The sequence below is a fragment of the Tachyglossus aculeatus genome, unplaced genomic scaffold (assembly GCF_015852505.1).
Source record: "Tachyglossus aculeatus isolate mTacAcu1 unplaced genomic scaffold, mTacAcu1.pri scaffold_121_arrow_ctg1, whole genome shotgun sequence".
NCBI classification, from domain to species: Eukaryota; Metazoa; Chordata; class Mammalia; order Monotremata; family Tachyglossidae; genus Tachyglossus; species Tachyglossus aculeatus.
Window position 1 is genome coordinate 832,331 of NW_024044850.1, and position 26,405 is coordinate 858,735.

The 26,405-nt window shown below is 50.4% G+C and overlaps 1 protein-coding gene across 2 annotated transcripts; it reads right to left on the bottom strand.

The window, feature by feature from the left end:
- Nucleotides 1-365: 365 nt before the first annotated feature.
- Nucleotides 366-13,280, bottom strand: LOC119922702 (normal mucosa of esophagus-specific gene 1 protein-like). Of its 2 annotated transcripts, XM_038742398.1 has the most exons (5): nt 13,105-13,280; nt 4,375-4,491; nt 2,437-2,471; nt 1,844-1,904; nt 366-647 (listed from the first exon to the last, which is right to left on the bottom strand). In XM_038742398.1, exons 2-5 carry the CDS (start codon nt 4,438-4,440, stop codon nt 579-581), a joined length of 231 nt encoding a protein of 76 aa, XP_038598326.1. In that variant the 5' UTR covers nt 4,441-4,491; nt 13,105-13,280; the 3' UTR covers nt 366-578. The 2 variants fall into 2 exon arrangements, 1 of the variants encoding a protein (XP_038598326.1); XR_005448696.1 differs by lacking the exons at nt 2,437-2,471; nt 13,105-13,280 and having other exon boundaries at nt 4,375-4,554.
- Nucleotides 13,281-26,405: the final 13,125 nt, after the last annotated feature.

Here is a 26,405-nt window from a genome sequence, read left to right on the forward strand (position 1 = left end):
AGACTCTCAGCTCGTTGTGGGCAGGGAATTGTCTGTTGATGGTTTTATTGTACTTTTCCAAATGCTCAGTACAGTGCTCTCAATCAACACAGTAGGCTCTCAAGAAATATGACTGACTGAATGAATGAAATCTGACATTCCACGTTCCCTAACTGTGAACTGTGGGTATTTTTAAGGCGCTTTTTTTCAGAATGCACGTCTTACGGATGAGTGAAATCGGCTGAACGAAGAAGCGAGCGTTCCGCCTTTTGTTTCAGGGGTGGGGTGAGGGGGAACAGACACGATTCATTCTACCTGACAGAGCAGTACATGCCATCCCACCAGGGGAGCGATCACTGACCTTTCTGGAGAAGACCAGGATGCCAAACAGGGAGTGCTGGGTTTAGGCCTGGATGCCACCTGTCCGGTCGCCGTCCCGCTAGGCGGTCCCTCCGGTGGGGTGGGAGGCCCCCGGATGCGGGGACACTCTGAGAATGCAGCAGAAGTATCTCTGCGCACCGGTTCAGAAGACGAGGTTGTGCAGAGGCGATTCCGCAGGTTTCCCGGGGATGCGGGGGGCGGTGGCTCGGTCCCCTCGGTCAGGCGGTCGGTTTCCTCACCTTCTGCAGCATCTCTATGGGCTGCCACTGCTGGTTAATCGAGAGCAACTGCAGTGCAGAGAGACAGAATCTCTGTTCCAGGAACCACAGCCCTGGGGAATACATTCCCCTAGATCTTAAGGTCTCTAACCTCCTTATGCCCGTATCTGTAATTTAACAAGTACCATAATTATCAATTGGACCCCGCCTCTAGACTGAAAGCTTGCTGTGGGCAGAGAACGTATCTAGTTATATTGAACTTTCCCAGTACAGTGCTCCGGACTCATTACCGACTGACTGAGGGCAGGAATGGTGTTGACTGAAATTGTCCCCACCTAGGCACTCTGTACACTGCTCTGCACACAGTTGTACGCTGTTCTGCACACGGTAGGTGCTGGGGAACTACTGCCGATTGAGAAGTAAATAGAAAGCGATTTCCCTTGATTTTCACTCTGTGCGACAGGGGCTGCGTCAGCACGGCGTAGTAGGTCGAGTATAGGCCTAGGAGTCATGCAGTCATGGGTTCTAATCCTGGCTCTGCCACTTGTCTGCTGTGGGACCCGGGACAAGTCACTTCATTTCTGTATGCCTCAGTTCCCTCATCTGTAAAATAGGGACTAAGACTGTGAGCTCCCATGTGGGGCAGGGACTGTGTCCAAACTGATTAGCTTGTATCTACCCCAGTGCTTACAACAGGTCCCTGGCACATAGTGAGCACATAACAAATAGCATGAAAAACAAGTCACTTTGCTTCTCTGTGCCTCAGTTCCCTCCCTCATCTGTAAAATAGGAATTAAAACCGTGAGCCCTACTGTGTCGAACCTGATTAGCTACCCCAGTGCCTGGGACGGTGCCTGGCCACAGTAAGCGCTTAAACAAATGCCAATTAACAAAAAAGCGGCCGGTCCCGCCCACAGTGCCCCTCCTCTCCTCGAGGTCCAATAGGGGTTTGGGATGGTAAAGATGCTGTAGCCAGCCTTTCTGACCCATTTGCTCTCCCACGTCTGACCCATTTGCTCTCCCACCCTGCCCAAACGCCCCCATGCTTCCTTCCTCCCCCGCCCACACACCAAGAAGTGGCACCGATGCCCCCTTCCCTGGGGCCCAGAGGGTAGGACAGGGAGGCTGCAGGCAGCTGCCCCTCTGCGAGGATCAGGATCAGGACCAGGCTCATCCGGTCAAGCCTCTGGCTTGTCAAGGAGCCTGCCGTCATTCAGCGGGGGGGGACCGAGGTCGGACGGAGGGGCCGAAGGTGGGCACGGTACCTTTTGAGGTTGCGTAGGATCCATGCTCTCCCGTGGCCCTGGATTTTGGGACCTGCTGAGGCTGAAGACCAAGATGGCATCAGTTAGGAATGACCCTAAGCAGTCGCAGTTGCCCCCTAGAAGTGACGTTCCTGAACTTCCCATTCCCTTCTCTACACTGAGAACTCGCTCTGAGCAGGGAACATGTCTATCAACTCTGTCATACTGGACGCTCCCAAGCGCTTAGTGCAGCATTCTGCACACAGTAAGAGCTCAATAAATACCATCGACTGCAAGCTAGTCTCTAGACTGCAAGCTCGTTGTGGGCAGGGAAAGTGTTTACCAACTTGGTTGTATCATGCTCGCCCAACTGACCCTAGATCCGAATGCACTTAAGAGATCTCCTATAATCTAATAGAAAATAATAGTAACAAAAGTCATCCTGGTATTTAAGTGCTTACCATGTGCTGAACATTTTGTTTAGTCATACAGGAAAGAGAAATAAAGCATCGGTAACAAATCACTGGCCATGGAAGCATTTAAATGTATCAGAATCAATAACTAATGGCTCTGGGAGATAACCAGCGAACAATCCTTAAAGAGGAGGTTCTCACAGGTTCTGACGTTGAATCCCTTCCTGGTCACAGATCTTAGGAAGAGTGAGATAAGAGAGAGAGAGAGAGAGAGAGAGAGAGAGAGAGAGAGAGAGAGAGAGAGAGAGAGAGAGAGAACACTTTATTATCTCCAACACACAAGTATAGTGAGAACAATAATCCCGCTTCTATTCCTGCAGCCGGTAAACTGGAAAGGAGACACCGGTTGTCTCCTTGGGTTTTCTTTCAAACCCCCAACTGGGCTTCCTTTCAAGTAACCCCAAACAGGTTACCTCTCAAACCACCCCAAAAGGGCATCAAGTTACCGAAGATCGGCTCTCTGGGAGGCAGTTGAACGAGGATCCCTTTTCTTGACCTTATTCTAGAAGCCAATGTGTCCTATTGGGTTAAATCCTAGGAAGCTACACTCTTAACCATAGAACTGGTTTGTGAACAGCAGCATCATATAGCCAGATATAAATTGATGAAAACGTTTGAAACAACAGCTCTTTCCCAATTATATTAACAATTATTCTTATGCCATCACTAATTCAACAATTTGGCAATTTAAACAAAAGATTCTTAATATAACAGCTATTTGCAATATCTTTTTGTTACTCTCCAAATCTTTGGAGTTCCAAAACATGCTACATAGCCATTCTGGCCCACGGACACGAGGGCAATCTTAATCACAACACATTCACGCAATCCCTCCACCTCTTAAAGCAGAACACTCGAAACATTTCCACAAACTCGAGGGTGCGCCCAATCTTGACACATTCACACATAAAACAGAATGGAGATGATCTCAGGCATCATCAAGAACTTTCTTTTATCAAGGACATAAATTTTCAGGAAAGGTCTATCTCAAACACTGATCTTTTCCTATGAGGCTATTTTGGTGCCTGCCGTTTAATTTGGTCAGTGCAGATTTTAAACATATATTTTAATCCCAGGAGAGCACCGGACTCCATATTTTACAACTTCCATCGTTTGGACTCTGAGAGGACCGGAGTCTGTGCCAGGTACATACTAAGGAAGATTACCTACCAAGTTTGTTGAGTTGGGCTGGGTTCCTGTCCTCCTGACATCTAGCACTGAACTAAACCCACCTGGTAAGAGTAGTATTGAGCACGGAGTTTCTTTCGGAGAAAGAAGTTTAAGACAGTTTACGCCAAGTCAGATGGGCATAAGGAATACACACCCAGGTTTTTGAGGTTTGGACACCGAGGGTCCTGCGCATGGCCATCCGAAACGGATGCCAGGGTGCCCGACGTGATTGCCAATCGGGACAGAGATAGAAAAGTAGACAAGACAGAGAAATGACAAGAATGCTTTCCTAAATCCCACTGTCCCTGGCCAATCTTACTTCCTTTAGGTTCCAAAGCTCCAATGATGAACTTATTTTATATAGATCAAAAGTTCCATCTGTGGGGAAATTTAGGAGGTTTATCTTGGGTAAAAAAATTCCCATTCATCTGAGAACTTATCCATTTTTGGTCCATAATGAATTTGCATGAAATAAGCTGGAGTTCCCTTCGGTGCGAGAGAAACCTCTTTTAATAGTCTTTTTCCCATTTTCCTAAGGACTAATGCCTTCTGGCACCCTGTGCCACTATGATGACCTGACATCCTGCGCCTGCATTAGCCTGCCTCCCTGCGCCCAGTGCCCTGACCCTCGAATCTCATTTTCCTGAGGACTAATGCCTTCTGGCACCCTGTGCCACTATGATGACCTGGCGGCTGGTGCCTGCATCAGCCTGACGCCCTGCGCCCTGGATCTGGTACCCTGCGCCTGGAGAAAAATCCCAACCTGTCTATATTGTTAAATGGACCAAATTACTCACTTGTGTCTAACATACCTTTCGCCAGGCAGTCGAATGATGTAAGCTCATTTCAGTCAAACAGCCACAGTCATTCTCTCTCTGAACCCCAAATAGATTTCAAAAGGTCTCTTACCTCGGCGGTTGCACTTGAGGGTCGCTGAGAGATGGACCGCTCCGGACCGTCGTCTAGCGTTGTCATCCGAGTCACGGCACCAAATTACGGTAGAAGAGAAACTTTTCAGACTCTGAGCTGTGTTTAGAAAAAGGTATGTCAGAGTCAAGTTTTATTACTACTAGAGCTTCACCCGGCACCAGTAGGGAGAGGCGTTGAGTGGCAGAGATTCCCCTGAGAGTCAAGGCCAGCTCAACTTCAATCAATCAATCAATCAATCAATCGTATTTATTGAGCACTTACTGTGTGCAGAGCACTGTACTAAGCGCTTGGGAAGTACAAGTTGGCAACATATAGAGACAGTCCTTACCCAACAGTGGGCTAACAGTCTAAAAGGGGGAGACAGAGAACAAAACCAAACATACTAACAAAATAAAATAAAAAGAATAGATATGTACAAGTAAAATAAATAAATAAATAAATAAATAAATAAATAAATGGAATAATAAATATGTACAAACATATATACATATATACAGGTGCTGTGGGGAAGGGAAGGAGGTAAGATGGGGGGATGGAGAGGGGGATGAGGGGGAGAGGAAGGAAGGGGCTCAGTCTGGGAATATGAGAAGCGGGCAGCATGGGTTATTGGAAAGAGTGAGGGCTTGGGAGTCAGAGGTCATGGGTTCTGATCCTGGCTCTGTCACTTATCAGCTGTGTGACTTTGGGCAAGTCACTTCACTTTTCTGGGCCTCAATTCCCTCATCTGTAAAAGCGGGATGAAGACTGTGAGCCCCACGTGGGACAACCTGATCACCTCGTATCACCCCAGCGCTTAGAACAGTGCTTTGCACATAGTAAGCGCTTAACAAATATTATTATTATTATTACACCATTGGTACACCATTGGTGTACCAGTATCTCTGTATTCTAGACTGTGAGCCCACTGTTGGGTAGGGACTGTCTCTATATGTTACCAGCTTGTACTTCCCAAGCGCTTAGTACAGTGCTCTGCACACAGTAAGCGCTCAATAAATACGATTGATTGATTGATTGATTTAGGCTAGAAAGCAGTGAGTCCCTGGGGCTGTTTAGCTGTTTAGTCCTGGACCTCCTGTGATAGAGTGATTAGGGCCAGGCCAGGGGCTTGATTGGTTCAAGGGAGTGGTTTTACCATGTTGTAATGCATTTGAAAGAGATCAAGCTTGGCTACTCAATTGGAGTCAATCAACCCATCAGGTGCACCCAGTGGTCAAGTGGGCCTTAGGCAGAGGGAAAGGTGAGAGAGAAAGGTGGACAAAACCAGCACCTTGACCATTGTACTTCCACATCCCTCAAGACTGTACGCTCATTGTGGGCAGGGAAAGTGTCTGTTTATTGTAATCTTGCACTCTCCCAAGCGCTTAGTACAGTGCTCTGCACACAGTAAGTGCCTAACAAATAGGATGATGGCATTTGTTAACCGCTTACTATGTGCAAAGCACTGTTCTAAGCGCTGGGGAGGATACGAGGTGATCAGATTATCCCACATGGGGCTCACAGTCTTTATCCCCACTTTACAGATAAGGTAACTGAGGCCCAGAGAAGTTAACTGTTCAGTGCTTGGTCCCCTTCTGTTCTCAATCTACACTCACTCCCTTGGTGACCTCATTCGCTCCCACGGCTTCAACTATCATCTCTACGCTGATGACACCCAGATCTACATCTCTGCCCCTGCTCTCTCCCCCTCCCTCCAGGCTCGCATCTCCATCTGGATGTCTGCCCGCCACCTAAAGCTCAATATGTCGAAGACTGAGCTCCTTGTCTTCCCTCCCAAACCTTGTCCTCTCCCTGACTTTCCCATCTCTGTTGACGGCACTACCATCCTTCCCGTCTCACAAGCCCACAACCTTGGCGTCATCCTTGACTCCGCTCTCTCATTCACCCCTCACATTCAAGCCGTCACCAAAACCTGCCGGTCTCAGCTCCGCAACATTGCCAAGATCCGCCCTTTCCTCTCCATCCAAACTGCTACCCTGCTCATTCAAGCTCTCATCCTATCCCGTCTGGACTACTGCACCAGCCTTCTCTCTGATCTCCCATCCTCGTGTCTCTCTCCACTTCAATCCATACTTCATGCTGCTGCCCGGATTATCTTTGTCCAGAAACGCTCTGGGCATATTACTCCCCTCCTCAAAAATCTCCAGTGGCTACCAATCAATCTGCGCATCAGGCAGAAACTCTTCACCCTGGGCTTCAAGGCTCTCCATCACCTCGCCCCCTCCTACCTCACCTCCCTTCTCTCCTTCTACTGCCCAGCCCGCAACCTCCGCTCCTCCACCGCTAATCTCCTCACTGTACCTCGTTCTCGCCTGTCCCGCCGTCGACCCCCGGCCCACGTCATCCCGCGGGCCTGGAATGCCCTCCCTCTGCCCCTCTGCCAAGCTAGCTCTCTTCCTCCCTTCAAGGCCCTGCTGAGAGCTCACCTCCTCCAGGAGGCCTTCCCAGACTGAACCCCTTCCTTCCTCTCCCCCTCGTCCCCCTCTCCATCCCCCCATCTTACCTCCTTCCCTTCCCCACAGCACCTGTATATATGTATATATGGTTGTACATATTTATTACTCTATTTATTTATTTATTTATTTTACTTGTACATTTCTATCCTATCTATTTTATTTTGTTGGTATGTTTGGTTCTGTTCTCTGTCTCCCCCTTTTAGACTGTGAGCCCACTGTTGGGTAGGGACTGTCTCTATCTGTTGCCAATTTGTACTTCCCAAGCGCTTAGTACAGTGCTCTGCACATAGTAAGCGCTCAATAAATACGATTGATTGATTGATTGATTAACTGACTTGCCCAAAGTCACACAGCTGACAACTGGCAGAGACAAGATTTGAACCCATGACCCTTGACTCTCAAGCCCATGCTCTTTCCATTGGGCCATGCTGCTTATGATTGAATGAAGGAATGAATGAATGAACCCCATCTCCACCCCACAGTATTTAGGTATCTATCCCTCTCTTGACTTGCTACGGGAAGGGAATGTGCCTGCTAATTCCATTCTATCGTTCCCTCCCAAGCGCTGGTCCAGTGCTGTGCACCCAGTAACTGCTCTTAAACCCCACTGACGGATTGATTGATGGGCAGATTGACACCTCTGGTCCCCTGGCAGCCCCCGCCCCAGTCCCAGGGCCTGTATTGGAGAAGCAGCATGGTGTAGTGGAGAGACCATGGGCCTCAGAGTCAGAAGGTCATGGGTTCTAATCCTGGCTCTGCCACTTGTCTGCGGTGTGACCTTGGACAAGTCACTTCACTTCTCTGGGCCTCAGTTCCCTCATTCTATAAAATGGGGATTGAGAATGTGAGCACCACCTGGGACAGGGACTATGTCCAAACAGATTTGCTTGTATCCACCCCAGTGCTTAGGGGTAGGGGTAGCGGTAGCCGGGGTGGGGGGAGGAAGTCGGTTTAGTGGGGAAGGAAATCGGGGAAGGAGGAAGTGGAGGAAAGGAGGTAGGGGTAGCAGAGAAAGAAATGGGGGAAAGAGGAAATTGGGGGAAGGGGCTAGGTGTAGGTGGGGAGGAGATCGGGGGGGGAGAAGGAGGTGAGGGAAGAAGACAGGGGTAGCAGGGGTGGAGAAGGTGGAGGTAGTTTGTTCATTCATTTGCTCATTCAATCAATCTGCTTACTGTGTGCAGAGCACTGTACTGAGTGCTTGGGAAGAGTACAATATAACAATAAACAGACACATTCCCTGACCAAAACGAGCTGACAGTTTAGAGGGGGAGCCAGACATTAATAGATATAAAGAAGGAAGTGGGGGTAGGGGCTAGGGGTAGCAGGGTAGGGGTGGGAGATTGGGTGAGGAGGAGGAGGGAAGGAAAGGGCAAAGGGGTAGCAGGGGAAAAGATGGGGAAGGTGGAAGGGGCGGAAAACGGCTAGGGGCTGTTGGGGGGAGGAGACTGGGGAAGAAGGACAGGGAAGGAGGTAGGGGTAGCAGGGGAGGAGATGGGGGAAGAAGGTAGTAGCCGAGATCCGCCCTTCCCTCTCCATCCAAACCGCAGCCACGTTAGTACAGTCATTCATCGTATCCTGATTGGATAAGTGCCTCAGCATCTTTTCTGATCACCCAACCTTCCTGTCTCTCCCTGCTTCAGTCTATACTTCACTCTGATGCCCAGATTATCTTTATCTTTAGATTATCTTTAGATTAAGCGCTTAGTACAGTGCTCTACACATAGTAAGCGCTCAATAAATACGATTGATGATGATCTTTCTACAGAAACGCCCTGGGAATGTCACCACCCACACCCCTCCCCGCACCGTCAGAAATTTCCAGTGGTTTCCTAACAACCTTCGTACCAGGCAAAAACGCCTCACTATTGCCTTCAAAGCTTTCCATCCCCTTGCCCCCTTTCATTTCACCTCCCTTCTCTCCTTCTACATCCAAGCCTGCACACTCCACTCCTCTGCTGCCAACTGTGCCTCGTTCTCGCCTGTCCCGCCGTCGAACCCTGGCTCACGTCCTATCTCTGTATTCTAGACTGTGAGCCCACTGTTGGGTAGGGACCGTCTCTATATGTTGACAACTTGTACTTCCCAAGCGCTTAGTACAGTGCTCTGCACACAGTAAGCGCTCAATAAATACGATCGATCGATTGACTGGAATGCCCCCCTTTTCCTCTCCTCCTTCTCCCCTTCCCATCATCCCCCCTCCCTCCTTCTGCCTTACCCCTTTCCCCTCCCCACAGCACTTGTGTATAATTGTACCTACTTATTACTCTATTTATTTTATTAATGTATATATAGCTATAATTCTATTTATTCTAATGGTATTGGCACCTGTCTACTTGTTTTGTGGTGTTGTCTGTCTCCCCCTCGTAGACTGTGAGCCCATTGTTGGGTAGGGACCGTCTCTATATGTTGCTGATTTGTACTTCCCAAGTGCTTAGTACAGTGCTCTGCACACAGTAAGTGCTCAATAAATACGATTGAATGAATGAATGGAATGCCCTCCTTCCTCACATCTGCCGAACTAGCACACTTCCCCCCTTCAAAGCCCTCCTGAAAGCTCACTTCCTCCAGGGGGCCTTCCCAGATTGAGCCCCCCTTTTCCTCTGCTCCTCCTTCCCTCCCCATTGCCCCTACTCCCTCCCTCTGCTCTACCCCTCTCCCCGGCCCTGCCCCAAAGCACTTGTGTATTGATATGTACATATTTATAATTCCATTTATTCTATTAATGATGTGTATACATCTATAATTCTATTCATTTATATTGATGCTATTGATGCTTGTCTACTTGTTTTGTTTTGTTGTCTGTCTCCCCCCTTCGTGACTGTGAGCCTGTTGTTGGGTAGGAATTGTCTCTATTTGTTTTCAAACTGTACTTTCCAGGCAATTAGGAATGAATGAACTAGGGGTAGCAGCAGGGAGGTGATTGGGGGAGAAGGAGGTCGGGGGAGAGGGGAAGCAGGGCAAGAGATGGGGGAAGGAGGCAGGGGGGAGATAATAATAATAATGATGATGATGGCATGTATTATGTGCTTACTATGTCCAAAGCACTATTCTAAGTGCTGGGGAGGTTACAAGGTGATCAGGTTGTCCCACGGGGGGGCCTCACGGTCTTAATCCCCATTTTACAGATGAGGTCACTGAGGCCCAGAGAAGTGAAGAGACTTGCCCAAAGTCACACAGCTGACAACTGGTGCAGCCAGCATTTGAAGCCCTGACCTCTGACTCCAAAGCCCGTCTCTTTCCACTGGGCCATGCTGCTTCTCCATGGATGGAAAGGAGATGGGGAGGCAGAGGTGGGGAAAGGAAGACGTGGGAGGAAGGGGCTAAGTGTAGAGGAGGAAGGAGATGGGGGAGAAGGAGGTGGAGGAAAGAGGCAGGGAGAAGTGTGGAGGAGATGGGGAGGTGGAGGAAGGGGGTAGGGGTAGCTGGGAGGAGGAGATTAGGGAGAAAGAGGTGGGGGAATGTGGGGCGGGCGGGGGGGGGGGGAGCGCTCCATCTAAGAAGGAAGTTACAGATATGGAATCCACATTTTAAAGATGAAGAAATTGAAAAGTTAAGTGATTTGCCTACGGTCAAATAAGCACCCATGAGCCACAGTCGGAATGAGAACCCCAATCTTTGAGAAGAATAATAATACTCATAAAAATTATAATGATATTTGTTAAGCATTTCCTGTGTGCCGGGCACTGTCCTAAGCGCTGGGGTGGATACAAGCAAATCGGGTTGGACGCAGTCCCTGACCCACGTGGGGCTCACAATCTTGGTCCCGATTTTCCAGATGAGGTAACCGGGGCCCAGAGAGGTGGGATGATTTGCCCTAAAATCACAGAGCAGACAAGGGGCAGAGCCGGGATTAGAGCTCATTCATTCATTCATTCAATCGCATTTCTTGAGCGCTTGCTGTGTGCAGAGCACTGTACTAAGCATTTGGAAAATACAAGTAGGCAACAGATAAAGACAATCCCTACCAACAACGGTCTCACAGTCTAGAAGGGGGAAGGCAGACAACAAAACAAAGCATCAAAATGAATGAAGAGAATTATAGATATATGCACATCATTAATAAAATAAATAGTATAATAAATATGTTCCTATATACACAAGTGCTGTGGGGCGGGGGGGGGGTGTAGAGCAGAGGGAGGGAGTAGGAGCGATGGGAAGGAGAGGAGGAGCAGAGGAAGAGGGGGGCACAGCCTGGGATGGCCTCCTGGAGGAGGTGAGCTTTAAGTAGGGCCTCGAAGGAGCAAAGTGAGCTAGTTTGGCAGATGTGAAGAGGGAGGGCATTCCAGGCCAGAGGTAGGACATGGGCCAGGGGTCGACAGTGGGACAGGAGAGAAAGAGGCACAGTGAGGAGGTGAGCAGCAGAGGAGTGGGGTGACCTTCTGACTCCCAGGCCTGTGCTCAATCCACTATTCATTCATTCAATCACATTAGTCTGGGCAGAGCAATGTACTATGTGCTTGGAAAGTACAATTCGGCAACAGATAGAGACAATCCCTTCCCAGCAAGGGGCTCACAGTCTAGAAGGGGGGAGACAGACAACAAGAATGAAACAACTAGACAGGCATCAATCGCATCAAACTGGATAAACAGAATTATAGATATACTTTGAGCCCGTTGTTGGGTAGGGACCATCTCTATATGTTGCCGATTTGTACAGTGTTCTGCACACAGTAAGCACTCAATAAATACGATTGAATGAATGAATAATAATAATGGCATTTATTAAGTGCTTACTATGTGCAAAGCACTGTTCTAAGCGCTGGGGAGGTTACAAGGTGATCAGGTTGTCCCACGGGGGGCTCACAGTCTTAATCCCCCATTGACAGACGAGGTCACTGAGGCCCAGAGAAGTGAACTGACTTGCCCAAAGGCACACAGCTGACAAGGGGCTGAGCCGGGATTTGAACCCGTGACCTCTGACTCCAAAGCCCGTGATCTTTCCACTGAGCCACGCTGCTTCTCTATGAATGAATGAACATCATTAATAAGATAAATAGAATAATAAATATACACAAGTGCGGTGGGGCGGGGGAGTGGGTAGAGCAGAGGGAGGGAGTAGGGGCAACGAGGGAGGGGCGGCGGGGGGTGGAGGAGCAGAGGAAAAGGGAGGCTCAGTTCGGGAAGGCCTCCTGGAGGGCTTTGAAGGGGGGAAGAGAGCTAGTTTGGCGGATGTGAGGAAGGAGGGCATTCCAAGCCAGAGGTAGGACGTGGGCCAGGGATCGAAGGCGGGAAAGGCAAGACCGAGGCCCATTGAGGAGGTTAGCAGCAGAGGAGCGGAATGTGCGGACAGGGCTGGGCTCCCACCCCCAGATTGACCTTATGGGGTCCGCGTCCTCCCGGAAATCGGCGGGGAATTTAAAGAGCAGAAGGGGATGAGCCTGCGGGACTTCGCGGAAGAGGGAGGCCGGTGCCATGGCGACGGCCCCGCACCGCCGAGAACCGCCGCGGTCGCCGAACTCGCCCGGTCCCGACCCGCCCGGCCAGCGCGCCTGGAGGAGACGCTCACCGGAGCAGCACGGCTTAGTGGAAAGAGCACGGGCCTGGGAGTCAGAACGTCCCTTCTACTCCCGACTCCACCACTTGTCTGCTGTGTGACCTCAATAATAATAATAATGATAATGATGATATTTGTTAAGCGCTTACTATGTGCAAAGAACTGTTCTAAGCGCGGGGGGAGGGGATACAAGGTGGTCAGGTTGTACCACGTGGGGTTTACAATCTTAATTTTACAGATGAGGTAACTGAGGCACAGAGAAGTTAAGTGGCTTGCCCAAGGTCACACAGCCGACAAGTGGCGGAGTCGGGATTAGAATCCATGACCTCTGACTCCCGAGCCCGTGCTCTTTCCACTGAGCCACGAGTCACTTCATCTCTCTGTGTTCCAGTTCCCTCATCTGTAAAATGGGGATTGAGATCGGGAGCCCCAGGTGGGACAGTGACTGGATCCAACCCAATTTGCTTGTACCCACCCCAGCGCTCAGTACCGTGCCCGGCACATAGTAAGCCCTTAACAAATGCCACCATCATTATTATTACCACCGTATACAGCGGAACACTTTACCTCACGCTTAGCCTAATTGAAAGGGGCGTAGATGCACGCGTGTACACACACACACACCACCCCACCACCACCACCGCCACCCCCCCCCACACACACACACCCGAGACCCAAAATAGCTACCAATCCGACTGGCTTCCCCAAATATTCGGAAGATAGTCCACAGGAGTTTCAAGGAGTCTGGACCCCGCAGCATACCATCCTGGTTCGAGTGCTTTGGCCTGGGCCCCTTTAAGGTGTCTCAGCGCAGATCTTTGATATTTGCTTTCTTTGTTCCGCGGCCCCAGGGAACTAGTTCTTTCCCCCTTTTACCGGCTGTTTCGGTTTTGGGGGGAGGTGCGGAGGGGGGAGTTGCAGGGAAGTTCTCATTTGCTGTTCTAACTTTCTGGTATCTGCATCTCAGGCGGCTCATTACCAAGAGAAACCAGGGAGGATCGCCACCCCGCCCTCCCCGTGCTTACATACCCCTCGGGCTCAACCCCACCCGACAGCCTTTATCATAACGATGGCGTACGAAGCACTGTTCTAAACCCGGGGTTTACAAGGTAATAATGATGGCATTTATTAAGTGCTTACTGTTATCGACAAGTAGGGTGCAAAATAGGTTTAACTCAGCGTAAATCGGCCGCAGGGTTCTTGTACCCAGGGTGGTGACGCAGATAGGAAAAATGACTCGGAGACATGAGTTCAGATAGAGCAGTAAAGAAGGAAAGTGGCTACCTGCCCGTTCACCTCCCGGGAGAGGTACGAGTGACAAGCAGCCCCGATCCCAGCCGCTTCTTCCTCTTTTATTGGGTTTCAAATCCGAGCTACACAAAGGATTCCTGAGAGTAGTGCCGTACGTGAGGCCTTGGCATTCCTAGATCCCAAGTTAAAGTACAACCGTTTGTTTGTCATGGTTTGGTTAGTGTTAAAATCCCTGTTTACAAGATGTTATCAGGAGATAACGGTCAACACAGGATGGGGACATTCCAGACAGAGAGGGGCCACTTTGGTTAATGTTACTTTACAAACACTGGAGTGCTTTCGGTGTGCACAAAATAAAGGGTTACTGTTGGTATGCACAAGATGGAGTCAGTCATGCCAAGTTTGCTGGTAGACAACAATCCCCCCTTTGATCCTTCCGAGGCCCACGGCCACCGGGAGGATCACATATGACCCTCCTTGGGATAACAAAAGTCTTCCACAAAGCCGGTGCCTAAAGCAAAGGACAAGGAAAAGACAAAAAAATCCAGGCAAAAAGGAAAAGACAGAAAAATCCATCAGAAAAATCCAGGCACAACAGAGCAGACCACACACAACAATCCCCCTCCTCAGCGAAATGCAGCATCCAGACCGCGCTGCATGTCCATGACTTCAGCTTTGGACAGGGGTGTGGTCGGGGTTTGTAGAAGCATCAGGGTAGATGAAGCACGTCGGAGGCAGGCCTTCAGGAGCTGAAAAACACAGCACAGCAAAAACAAGCCAGCGGCAAGACACACAAATAAGCAACCAGACAAAATCTCACAGGACCGAGGCCCATCCGGTAGAAGTTCAACGCAGCCGTAAAGCTGGGACAGCAAGTGGCTCAGAATCCTGAGAGTCAGCAGAAACCGACGGGGGAGTACAATCAGGAGGCGAAGCATCAAAAACGGCTGGCTTCACCTGGGAGTGGTGGATCCATGAGGGGCGCTCAGCAACACGAACTGCAGAAAAGGAAGACAAGAAAACCTGGTAGGGTCCCTCCCAGGATGGCTTAAGTGAAGCGTTGCCGACCATGCGCTTAACCCAAACCCAATCTCCAGCGATGAACGGATGCAGATGATCGGTGAGAGGGGTGCACTGACGGAGGATTCCAGCAGCCTGCAGCTCAGCTAGAATTACCTGGAGAGACAAAACATAGGCTCGCAGGGCATCATCACCCTGGTATGGTGCATGTAAAGAACGTTCGATTCCAAGTGATTGATAGATTTCAGATAGAACAGACTCAGTGAAATGCGATCCCTGATCAGAATCAATAACAGCAGGTGGCCCAAACCTGGGAATGATTTCCCACAAGAGACATTTCACCACCATAAGTAGAAGCGGTTGCTCGGGAGGAAGGGAAAGCCTCAATCCACCCAGTCCGGTGATCAACAATGACCAGTAAATATCGAAACGACCAGCCCTTGGAAGTGTCACAAAATCAACCTGCAAACCCTCAAAAGGGGAATAGACCCAAGGGCGTCCCCCCAAGGGAACCCGACGACCAGGGTGAGCACTGAAGCTCTGGCAAGTAGCACAACTGGCTGTAACACGTTTGGCAACAGGATGGATACCTGGGGCAAACCAAACTCAGAGAACTGTGGCTGCCAAGGCATCTGCACCAAAGTGAGTCTCCTGGTGAAGACCCAGACAAACTGGTCGCAGTGCAGCAGCGGGCAAAATAGGGCGTCCATCAGGGACCCAAAAGAGTCCGTCCCGTTCCAGCGCCTCATATTGCCGAGGCCACTCAGCTCTTTTCTTCTCAGTAATCAGGGAGGGCAACAGAGTGCCAGGCATAGATATGGGGGCCAGGGTCATAACAGGAGCTACACATACAAGGGGGGCATGCCGAGCTGCCCAACAAGAGGCCTCGTCGGCTCGGCGATTGCCCAAACTCGGGGAATCACTTCCTCGGGTGTGGGCATGCACATGCACGACGGCCACCTCGGCTGGAAGCAAGAGGGCCTGTAATAGGCGTTCTATACGATCCCCATTAGCAACCTGACGACCCGCTGAGGTGAGGAACCCACGACTTTGCCACAGGGCACCTGTAGCATGACAGACCCCAAAGGCATACTTAGAGTCTGTATAGATGGTCACACGCTTCCCTTTACCGAGTAATAATGCCTGTGTAAGGGCTTCAAGCTCAGCTGCCTGCGCACTGCAAGAAGCTGGGAGTGAGCCAGTCCACAGCACAGAGGTTAGGGTAACAACAGCAGCGCCGGTGAGGCGCACCCCTTGGTCCATAAAGGAGGAGCCATCTGTAAACAAAGTTAGATCAGAAGAGGACAAAGGCTCATCGCGAAGGTCAGATCGAGGAGCGACAGTTTCCCGAACTACTTCATCACAATCGTGAATTTGGTCAGTCATGGGAGAGGACTCAAGCAGGGTAGCTGGATTCAAGGAGCCACAGAGCTCCACATGTACCTGCGGATTTTCCAATAAAGCAACCTCATATTTAGTCAGGCGTGCCACAGATAAGGCTTGGGTGGCTGCTCCACGAAGGAGGCGCACAACTTCATGCGGAGTCCAAACAACAACGGGATGTCCCAAGAGGATATCCTGAGACTTTTCAAGCAGCATTACCACCGCAGCTATGCAGCGGATACAGGGTATTTGACCTAGAATGACAGGATCAAGGACACCTGAATAATAGGCTACTGGTCGATAGTGAGGACCGAGAGTTTGGCACAAGACACCTGAGGCCACTCCGCGGCGTTCATGAATGTACAAATAGAACGGCTTACTGTAGTCAGGGAGTCCCAGGGCAGGAGCTGAACTCAGGCATGATTTTAGTGTCTGAAAGGCTTCTACAGCCTCGGGAGTCCAGTCCAGGGGCTCTGGGGAAGTCATTTTTAGGAGCTCAAAAAGGGGTCTGGTTAACAACCCAAATTCTGGAATCCAAGCTCGACAAAACATAGCTGCACCAAGAAAACCTCTCAGGGCCCTCTTAGTAGTGGGGCGAGGCATGCATTGAATCAGGCTTGCTCGCTTGGGGGCGATTGCTCTTTCTCCCACCCGCAACATGAACCCAAGATATTTTACCTGGGGCTGACACCACTGCAGTTTCTCACGACTAACTTTAAGACCAAGCTGATGCAAACAAGCTAGGACCTGGAGGGAACCTGACCGACACAGATCCTCCGTGTCCCCAGCAATAAGGATATCATCCACATACTGGAACATACTGATCCCTTCGGGTAATATGAGGGGAGATAAGGCTCTGCACAATTCTCTCGAAAAGATAGTTGGGGAGTGAACAAAACCCTGGGGAAGCCTTGTCCAGGTTAGTTGACGACCTTCCCAGGTAAAGGCAAAAAGGTACTGGCTCTCACAGGACACCGGGATAGTAAAGAAAGCACCAGTTAGATCAATACAAGTAAAACAGGTTGCTTTGGGGCTCACAGAGCTAACTACTGCCGTGGGACTAGGAACCACAGCATGCATAGGCAAAACGTAAGAGTTAATTGCATGCAAGTCCTGGACTAACCGATAGGACAGAGGGGAGCCTGGTTTTCGCACAGACAACACAGGAGTATTACAGGAAGACCGACATTCGACTAAAATTCCCTCATGCAAAAAGGCAGATATCAAGGGCTCTAAACCCGATTTACCTTCTGGAAACATTGGATACTGTCTGACTTGGGGAGGTGCCCCGTCCTTTTGGACTGCAATTGTAACTGGCTCTGCCCCATGAAGAAAACCTACATCTGACGGACCACAACTCCACAGTGTCAGGGGAAGTGTCCTTAGAGTGGGATCATCTGTGCAGGGAGATGCATCCAGGAGTCCCATGAGGGAACTCAGCTGTTCAGTGGAGTGCGCACTGGATCAGGTTTACCCAGGAAGCTTCCTAGAGTCAAGGCAATTCCTTCCTGATCACAAACCAAAGTCACATTCAAACGGCATAATAGATCTCGTCCCATTAAAGGAGATGGAGTGGAAGGAATGATTAGGAAGGGGTGGTGAATGTAGATCCCCTGTAATCAGCACTGTAGGGGCTGCGTTCTAGAAACAGTTTGAACTTTCCCACCTACCCCTACTATACTTATCCTTTCCTTTCCTCGGGCGCCAGGAGGAAAGGAAGGGAGCGCTGAATAGGTTGCACCCGTATCAACTAGCAATTTATAGGACTTTGCACATTTAAGTTCCAATTAGGCTCAACTGTTGGCCAAGCCACATGAGGCTGACCATCATTCTCTAACTTTACAGTCAAGGCTCTGAGACAGGAGCGCTCATCAGAAGTGAAAAACAATTCAAGCAGCTCTTCTACATCCGCCCAAGTAGGAAGATGGGTTCTAAAAATTCCCAGGACCCTTCGATACACTTCCTGAGGATTTTTTTGAAAGGGTGGAGTATTCTGCTGCCAGGTTATAAGGGTTTGGGGCTCGAAAGGGACATGAGCCCTTACTCCGGCTATTACAACATTCCCGCCCGCCCCTGGGATCTGCTGGTAGTTCTCACGAACAGGGGCTAGAAGTGGTACCGGAGGTAAATAAGCAGGGGGGATAGGAACTGGGGTACCTATCAGGTCCACCGAGTGGGACTGCGGACTCGGGACTGAAGGCAACGCAGCCTTTTCTGCCACAGGTGACAATGTTGCTACTTCAGTCTGAGAGGACTGATTCTTACTAACTTCAGCCCAACAATACCAATAGCACATTTCATCAGACCGGGAACAAGATAAAACCTCTCGGTGTTTGCAAAGAGTTTGAGGATCAAAAGACCCTCCCTCGGGCCAGAAAGAATAACCCTGTTGGTCCCGGAACTTAGTCCAGGCCTTGTGACACCCTACAAGTTGTTTTTTTGGACATTCCTTTAGTTACAGGCAAGTGACCCTCATCCCATGATTGGAGAACTTTAGCTAGGCACCAACTAGTCTTAGAGAGACTCGCGCCCATGGTTCCAACAACTGGAACCCCCTTTCCGCTCAACCCGGAAAGAAGACCTAGGACGTCTCCTAGGCCCCCTCAGAACGTCTTCTGAGGTCAACAAACCACCTCCTAACCCAGGAGGAGAAACCCCCTGCCCCTTCTAACCGAAGGGGGGAGAAATCATCCACCACCGTGTAAATGGAGGAGGAAGAAACCGCTAACCCGGAACCCCACCGGGCGCTCCAAATTAACAACCCAGAAGGAGAGAAGGGGAGACTCAGACCCTAAAAGCGGATCCTTACTTACAAAGTCTGACGCGTCACGAGAGTCGACCATTCTCACCCACGGAGGTTGTTCTTATCCAGATCACAGCACGAGGGTCCCTTCGTGGTCACCAAAGAAGTTACTGTTATCGACAAGTAGGGTGCAAAATAGGTTAACTCGGTGTAAATCGGCTGCAGGGTTCTTGTACCCAGGGTGGTGACGCAGATAGGAAAAATGACTCGGAGACATGAGTTCAGATAGAGCAGTAAAGAAGGAAAGTGGCTACCTGCCCGTTCACCTCCCGGGAGAGGTACGAGTGACAAGCAGCCCCGATCCCAGCCGCTTCTTCCTCTTTTATTGGGTTTCAAATCCGAGCTACACAAAGGATTCCTGAGAGTAGTGCCGTAAGTGAGGCCTTGGCATTCCTAGATCCCAAGTTAAAGTACAACCGTTTGTTTGTCATGGTTTGGTTAGTGTTAAAATCCCTGTTTACAAGATGTTATCAGGAGATAACGGTCAACACAGGATGGGGACATTCCAGACAGAGAGGGGCCACTTTGGTTAATGTTACTTTACAAACACTGGAGTGCTTTCGGTGTGCACAAAATTAAGTGTTACTGTTGATATGCACAAGATGGAGTCAGTCATGCCAAGTCCGCTGTGGACAACACTTACTATGTGTAAAGCACTGTTCTAAGCACTGGGGAGGTTACAAGGTGATCAGGTTGTCTCACAGGGGGCTCACAGTCTTAATCTCCATTTTACAGATGAGGTAATTGAGGCACAGAGAAGTTAAGTGACTTGCCCAAAGTCAGACGGCTGACAATTGGCAGAGCCGGGATTTGAACCTGCGACCTCCGACTCCAAAGCCCAGGCTCTTTCCACTGAGCCACGCTGCTTCAGGTTCATTCATTCAATCGTATTTATTGAGCACTTACTGTGTGCAGAGCACTGTACTAAGCGCTTGGGAAGTACAAGTTGGCAACATATAGAGACGGTCCCTACCCAACTGCGGGTGCACAGTCTAGAAGGGGGAGACAGATGACAAACCAAAACATATTAACAAAATAAAATAAATAGATAAATAACATGTACAAGTAAAACAAATGGAGTGATAAATATGTACAAATATATACGGGTGCTGTGGGGAGGGGAAGGAGGTAAGGCTTGGGGAGGGGGGGAGGAGGGGGAGAGGAAGGAGAGGGCTCAGTCTGGGAAGGCCTCCTGGAGGAGGTGAGCTCTCCCACATGGGGCTCACAGTCTTAATCCCCATTTTACAGATGAGGGAACTGAAGCCCAGAGAAGTGAAGTGACTTGCCCAAAGTCACACAGCTGACAGTTGGCGGAGTCGGGATTTGAACCCGTGACCTCTGACTCCAAAGCCCGTGCTCTTTCCACTGAGCCACGCTACTTCTGACGATTGTGGAATTTTAAGTTCTAACCGTGGGCCAAGCACTGAACTAAGCACTGAGAACTAGACCTAGCTGAGCACCCTAACTGAGGCCCACAGAAGTGAAGTGACTTGGCCAATTAATTTTTTTCACGAAGTGTTTAATCTATGTCTATTTATTTATATTGATGCTATTGATGCTATTGATGCCTGTCTACTTGTTTTGTTTTATTGTCTCCCCCCTTCTAGACTCTGAACCTGTTGTTGGGTAGGGATTCTCTCTCTTGGTTGATGAATTGTACTTTCCAAATGCTTAGTACAGTGCTCTGCACACAGTAAGCCCTCAATAAATACGATTGAATTGATGAATGAATGAATGCATGCATGCATGAATGAATGAATGAATGAAAGAAAGGTTACAGAACTGACATACGATTACGGTAAAGGTGAGGTTCGAACCCAGGCCCTTCTGACTCCCAGGCCCCGGGCTCTGTCCACCTGGGCCAAGCTGCTTCTACCTCTCCCTCCACTCCTCAGAATGCCAGGTGCTGGCTACACAGATGGCCATCCACCACCCTCTGCGACTGGCCACCCTCTGGTGGCTTGGCCACCCCTGTTGGGATCAATCATTAATCGATGGTAATTATTGAGCACTTACTCTGAGCAGAGCCCTCTAGTAAGTGCCTAGGAGAGGACAATAGAACAATACAGCATGGGCCTGGGAGTCAGAAGGACTAGGTTCTAATTCTGAGAAGCAGCCTGGCTCAGTGGAAAGAGCACGGGCTTTGGAGTCGGCGGTCACGGGTTCAAATCCCTGCACCACCAATTGTCAGCTGTGTGACTTTGGGCAAGTCACTTGACTTCTCTGGGCCTCAGTTCCCTCATCTGTAAAAATGGGGACCAAGACTGTGAGCCCCCCGTGGGACAACCTGATCACCTTCTCACCTCCCCAGCGTTTAGAACAGTGCTTTGGACATAGTAAGCGCTGAATAAATGCCATCTGTATTATCATCATTACTATTCTGGCTCTGCCACTTGCCTGCCATGTGATTTCCCTTCTCTGGGCCTCAGTTCCCTCATCTGTAAACTGGGGATTCAACACACGGACTTGTGTCCAACCTGATGACCTTATATCTACCCCAGCGTTTAGAACGGTGCCTCATACAATGCTTACACATACCATTGAAAAACTCATATCATCAAAAAGAGAGAGATTGATGATGATGTCAAGAGCTTACTACGTGCCAGCCACAGAACTAACCGCTGGGATGGGTACAAGCAAACCCAGGTGGACACAGCCACTGTCCCATGTGGGATTCACCGTCTCAATCCTCATTTTACACATGAGGTAAGTGAGGCACAGAAATGCGAAGTGACTTACCCAGGGTCACACAGCAGACAAGTCGTAGAGCCCATGACCTTCTGACTCCTAGGCCCGTGCTCTATCCACTAGCTCATGCTGCTTCCCCAGCATGCTGGACCTCTAATCCCAGTCACTGGCCTGCTCTGTGTGACCCTGGACAACTCTGTGACTGTGATAAAGACCGTGAGCCTCACATGGTTTGAAAAGGGACTGCGTCCAACCTGATCACCTTGCATCTACCTGAGTGCTGAGAACAGTTTTTGGCACCTAGTCAGCGCTTAAGAGCCATTTATTTATTTTGCTTGTACATATTTATTCTATTTGTTTTGTTGTCTGTCTCCCCCTTCTAGACTGTGAGCCCGCTGTTGGGTAGGGACCGTCTCTATATCTTGCCAACTTGTACTTCCCAAGCGCTTAGTACAGTGCCCTGCTCACAGTCAGCACTCATACGATTGAATGAATGAATGAATGAATGATTATGATCATGACCATCATGACTGTTATTATTGATTTCTGACTCCATCCGTCCCTCTCGCCAAGGTCTGGGGCTTGGATCGTACTCCTCTCCAGGGATTCCTCGACGGCGGACAGAGCCGGTCCGGGGAGGGGCCTCAGTCCGTAAACCCCTCTCCCCTTTCTAATCTCCCCGGCCCCGGATACTTGGCCAGGAAGGAGTCGCCCACCAGCTTCCCCGCGGGGCTCTGCGGCGACGCTCTGCTCTGGCCACCGCCGCCCCTCTCCTCGGCTGAAAGGGTACGCGGGGCCTTGGACCCCGGATAGCGACTGTCCACCGTCCCCGCCCCTTGCATCATCATCATCATCATCATAAGGAGAAGAACTGTGGTATTTGTTAAGCGCTGACTGTGTGCCAAGCACTGCACTAAGTGCTTTTTCCAGACCCCCCCCCCCCGCCCCCGCTCCTCCCGGGCGCTCCCTCCTCCCTCCTGCTCCGTGGGCTGCAGTCCCCTGCCCTCCCTCTCTCTCTCCTCCGCCCCGCCCCGCGGCGGCGGTGGAGCGCTGGCCGGCTGGCTCCCCGTGCTCCCCGCCTGGCCCCCCCGTGCTCCCCGCCTGGCTCCCCGTGCTCCCCGCCAGACTCTCCGTGGTCCCCTCGGGGCCTCCGGGCCCGGCACGGCTCGGCCCGACCGGCGGCTCCCCCGCCTGCTACTCGGTCCCTCCCAGGAGGCTGGCCGCCCGGCCCACCTTCCCAATCCCCATGGAAGAGAAAGAGGTCAGCAGGCTCCCCGTCTCCCGACCCCCTCCTCACTTCCCCGCTTCTGTACCTGAGACCGGGCCGGGGGGAGGAAGGGAGGAAGAGGGACACCCCCTGCCCCGCCCCCACCACTTTCCCTGCCTCCCCCCCACCCCTCTTTTCTCCCCGCTTCCTTCCCCCGCCTCCTTCTCCCCCAATCTCCCCCCTCCGCTCCCCTAACCTTCTTTCCAAGCCACTTCGTTTCTCTGCGCCACAGTTATCTCATCTGCAAAATAATGAGGATTGTATTTGTTAAGCGCTTACTCTGTGCCTAGCACTGTTCTAAAGCGCTATTGAGACTGTGAGCCCCACATGAGACAGGGACTGTGATCGACTTGATTTGCTTGTAATAATAATATTAATAACAATAATGTTGGCATTTATTAAGCGCTTACTATGTGCAAAGCACTGTTCTAAACGCTGGGGAGGTTACAAGGTGATCAGGTTGTCCCACGGGCGGGGTGGCGAGCGGAGCTCGCAGTCTTAATCCCCATTTTACAGATGAGGTAACTGAGGCCCAGAGAAGTGAAGTGACTTGCCCAAAGTCACACGGCTGACAATTGGTGGAGCCGGGCGCTTAGTACAGTGCCTGGCGCATAGTAAGCGCTTAACGAATACCGTCATTCTTATTATCATCATCATTATTACCCCTACCTCATTCCTCCACCTCTTTCTTCCCTTTCTCCTTCCCCCAGGTACCCCTACCCCCGTCCTCCACTTCCGCCTCCCCATCTCCTCCCCACCTCCTTCTCCCTCAATCTCCTTCCTCCACTACCCCAGCCCCTTATTCCCACTTCTTTCTTCTCCCACCCCCACCTCCCCATCTCCTCCCCATCTCCCCGCTACCTCTTTCCCTCACGTCCTTCTCCCCCAATCTCCTCCCCGCTACTACCTCTGGCCCCTTGTCCCCACTACCTCCTTCCCCCATCTCCTCCCCTGCTATCTCTACCTCCCACCCCCTCCTTCTCCCTCAGTCTCCTGCCCTCCACAGCCCCTAGCCCTTTCCCCCACTTCCTCCTTCCCCATCTCTTCCCCTGCTACCCCTAGCCCTCCCCCCCACCCCCCCGCCCAATCTTCTTCCCAATCTTCTCTCCCCGCTTGCTTATTTATTTCCATTAATGCCTGTCACCCCCTCTAAACTGTCAGCGGTGGGCAGGGAATGTTTCTGTGTCTTGTTTTATTGTATTCTTCTCAAGTACTTAGTACGGTGCTCGACACACAGTTAGCGCTTGGCAAATACGATCAAATGAGGGAATCAATCAATCAATCGTATTTATTGAGCGCTTACTGTGTGCAGAGCACTGTACTAAGCGCTGGGGAAGTACAAGTTGGCAACATATAGAGACAGTCCCTACCCAACAGTGGGCTCACAGTCTAAACGGGGGAGACAGAGAACAAAACCAAACATACTAACAAAATAAAATAAATAGAATAGATATGTACAAGTAAAATGAATAAATAAATAAATAGAGTAATAAATATGTACAAACATATATACATATATACAGGTGCTGTGGGGAAGAGAAGGAGGTAAGATGGGGTGATGGAGAGGGGGACGAGGCGTAGAGGAAGGAAGGGGCTCAGTCAGGGAAGGCCTCTTGGAGGAGGTGAGCTCTCAATAGGGCCTTGAAGGGAGGAAGAGAGCTAGCTTGGCGGATTGGCAGAGGGAGGGCATTCCAGGCCAGGGAGATGACGTGGGCCGGGGGGAATGAATGATAACTTCTCCACCCCTTTCATTCATTCATTCAATCGTATTTACTGAGCGCTTACTGTGTGCAGAGCACTGTACTAAGCGCTTGGAAAATAAAATTCGGCGAGAGATAGAGACAATCCCTACCCAACAATGGGCTCACACCCCGGCTAACCCTACCTCCTCCCCCCACCTCCTTCTCCCCAATCTCCTCCTCCCGCCCCTCCCCCCCGTTACTGTTAGCCCTTTCCCCCCACTTCCTCTTTCTCCCATTTCTTTCCCTGGTACCTCTGCCTCCTTTCCCCCACTTGCGCCTTCCCCCACTAACCCTACTTCCTCTTCCTGCTACCGCTACCCCTAAGCGCTGGGGTGGATACAAGCAAATCGGGTTGGACAGAGTCCCCGTCCCAGGTGGGGCTCACATTCTCAATCACACTCTGGGCGTGTCACCCTGCTCCTCAAAAATCTCCAGTGGCTGCCTATCAATCTTCGCATGAAGCAAAAACTCCTCACAATCGGCTTTGAAGCTCTCCATCCCCTTGCCCCCTCCTGCCTCACCTCCCTTCTCTCCTTATAATAATAATAATAATAATGGTGGAATTTGTTAAGCACTTACTATGTGCAAAACACTCTTCTAAGTGCTGGGGGGGATACAAGGTGATCAGGTTGCCCCACTTGGGGCTCACCGTCTTAATCCCCATTTTACAGAGGAGGTAACTGAGGCAAAGGGAAGTGAAGTGGCTTGCCCAAGGTCACACAGCTAAGTGGGGGGCCCAGGATTCGAACCCATGACCTCTGACTCCCAAGCCCACGCTCTTTCCACTGAGCCACGCCGCTTCCCTTACAGCCCAGCCCGCACACTCCGCTCCTCTGCTGCTAACCTCCTCACTGGGCCTCGGTCTTGCCTGTCCCACCATCGACCTCTGGCCCACGTCCTACCTTTGGCCTGGAATGCCCTCCCTCCTCAGATCCACCAAACTAGCTCTCTTCTCCCCTTCAAAGCCCTACTGAGAGCCCACCTCCTCCAGGAGGCCTTCGCAGACTGAGCCCCCCCGCTTTTCCTCTGCTCCTCCTCCCCTCCCCATTGCCCTTACTCCCTCCTTCTGCTCTAACCCCTTCCCCGCCCCACAGCACTTGTGTATATTTGTACATATTTATCATTCTATTTATTTTATTAATGATATGCATAGATCTATAATTCTATTTATTTTGATGCTGTTGAGGCCTGTCTACTTGTTTTGTTTTGTTGTCTGTCTGCCTCTTCTAGACTGTGAGCCTGCTGCTGGGTAGGGACTGTCTCTATCTGTTGCCGAATTGTATTTTGCAAGCACTTAGTACAGTGCTGTGCACCCAATAAGTGCTCAACAGATCCGATAGAATGAATGAATGAATGACAAGAGCCCATGACCTTCTGACTCTCAAGCCCATGCTCACTCCACTACATGCTTTGCACATAGTAAGTGCATAATAAATGCCATCATTATTATTAAATACAGACCCCGGGATCAGGGGGGCCTGCCAGTGGACCAGAGGCATCCAGCAGTCGATCCTTCAATTGATCGATCAGTTGGTGGTGTTTATTGAGCGCTTACTGGGTGCACTGCACTGGACCAGCGCTTGGGAGAGGACACTAGAAGGGAATTAGCAGACACATTCCCTATCCACAATGAGTCTAGAGAGGGAAACAGACAGGCATTCATTCATTCATTCAATCGTATTTATTGAGTGCCTACTGTGTGCAGAGCACTGTACTAAGCACTTGGGAAGTACAAGTTGGCAACATTAGAGAGGGTCCCTACCCAACAGGGGGCTCACAGTCTAGAAGGGGGAGACAGAGATCCAAACAAAACATATTAACAAAATAAAATAAATAGAATAAATATGTACAAACAAAATAAATAAATAAATAAATAAATAAATAGAGTACTAAATACGTACAAACATAT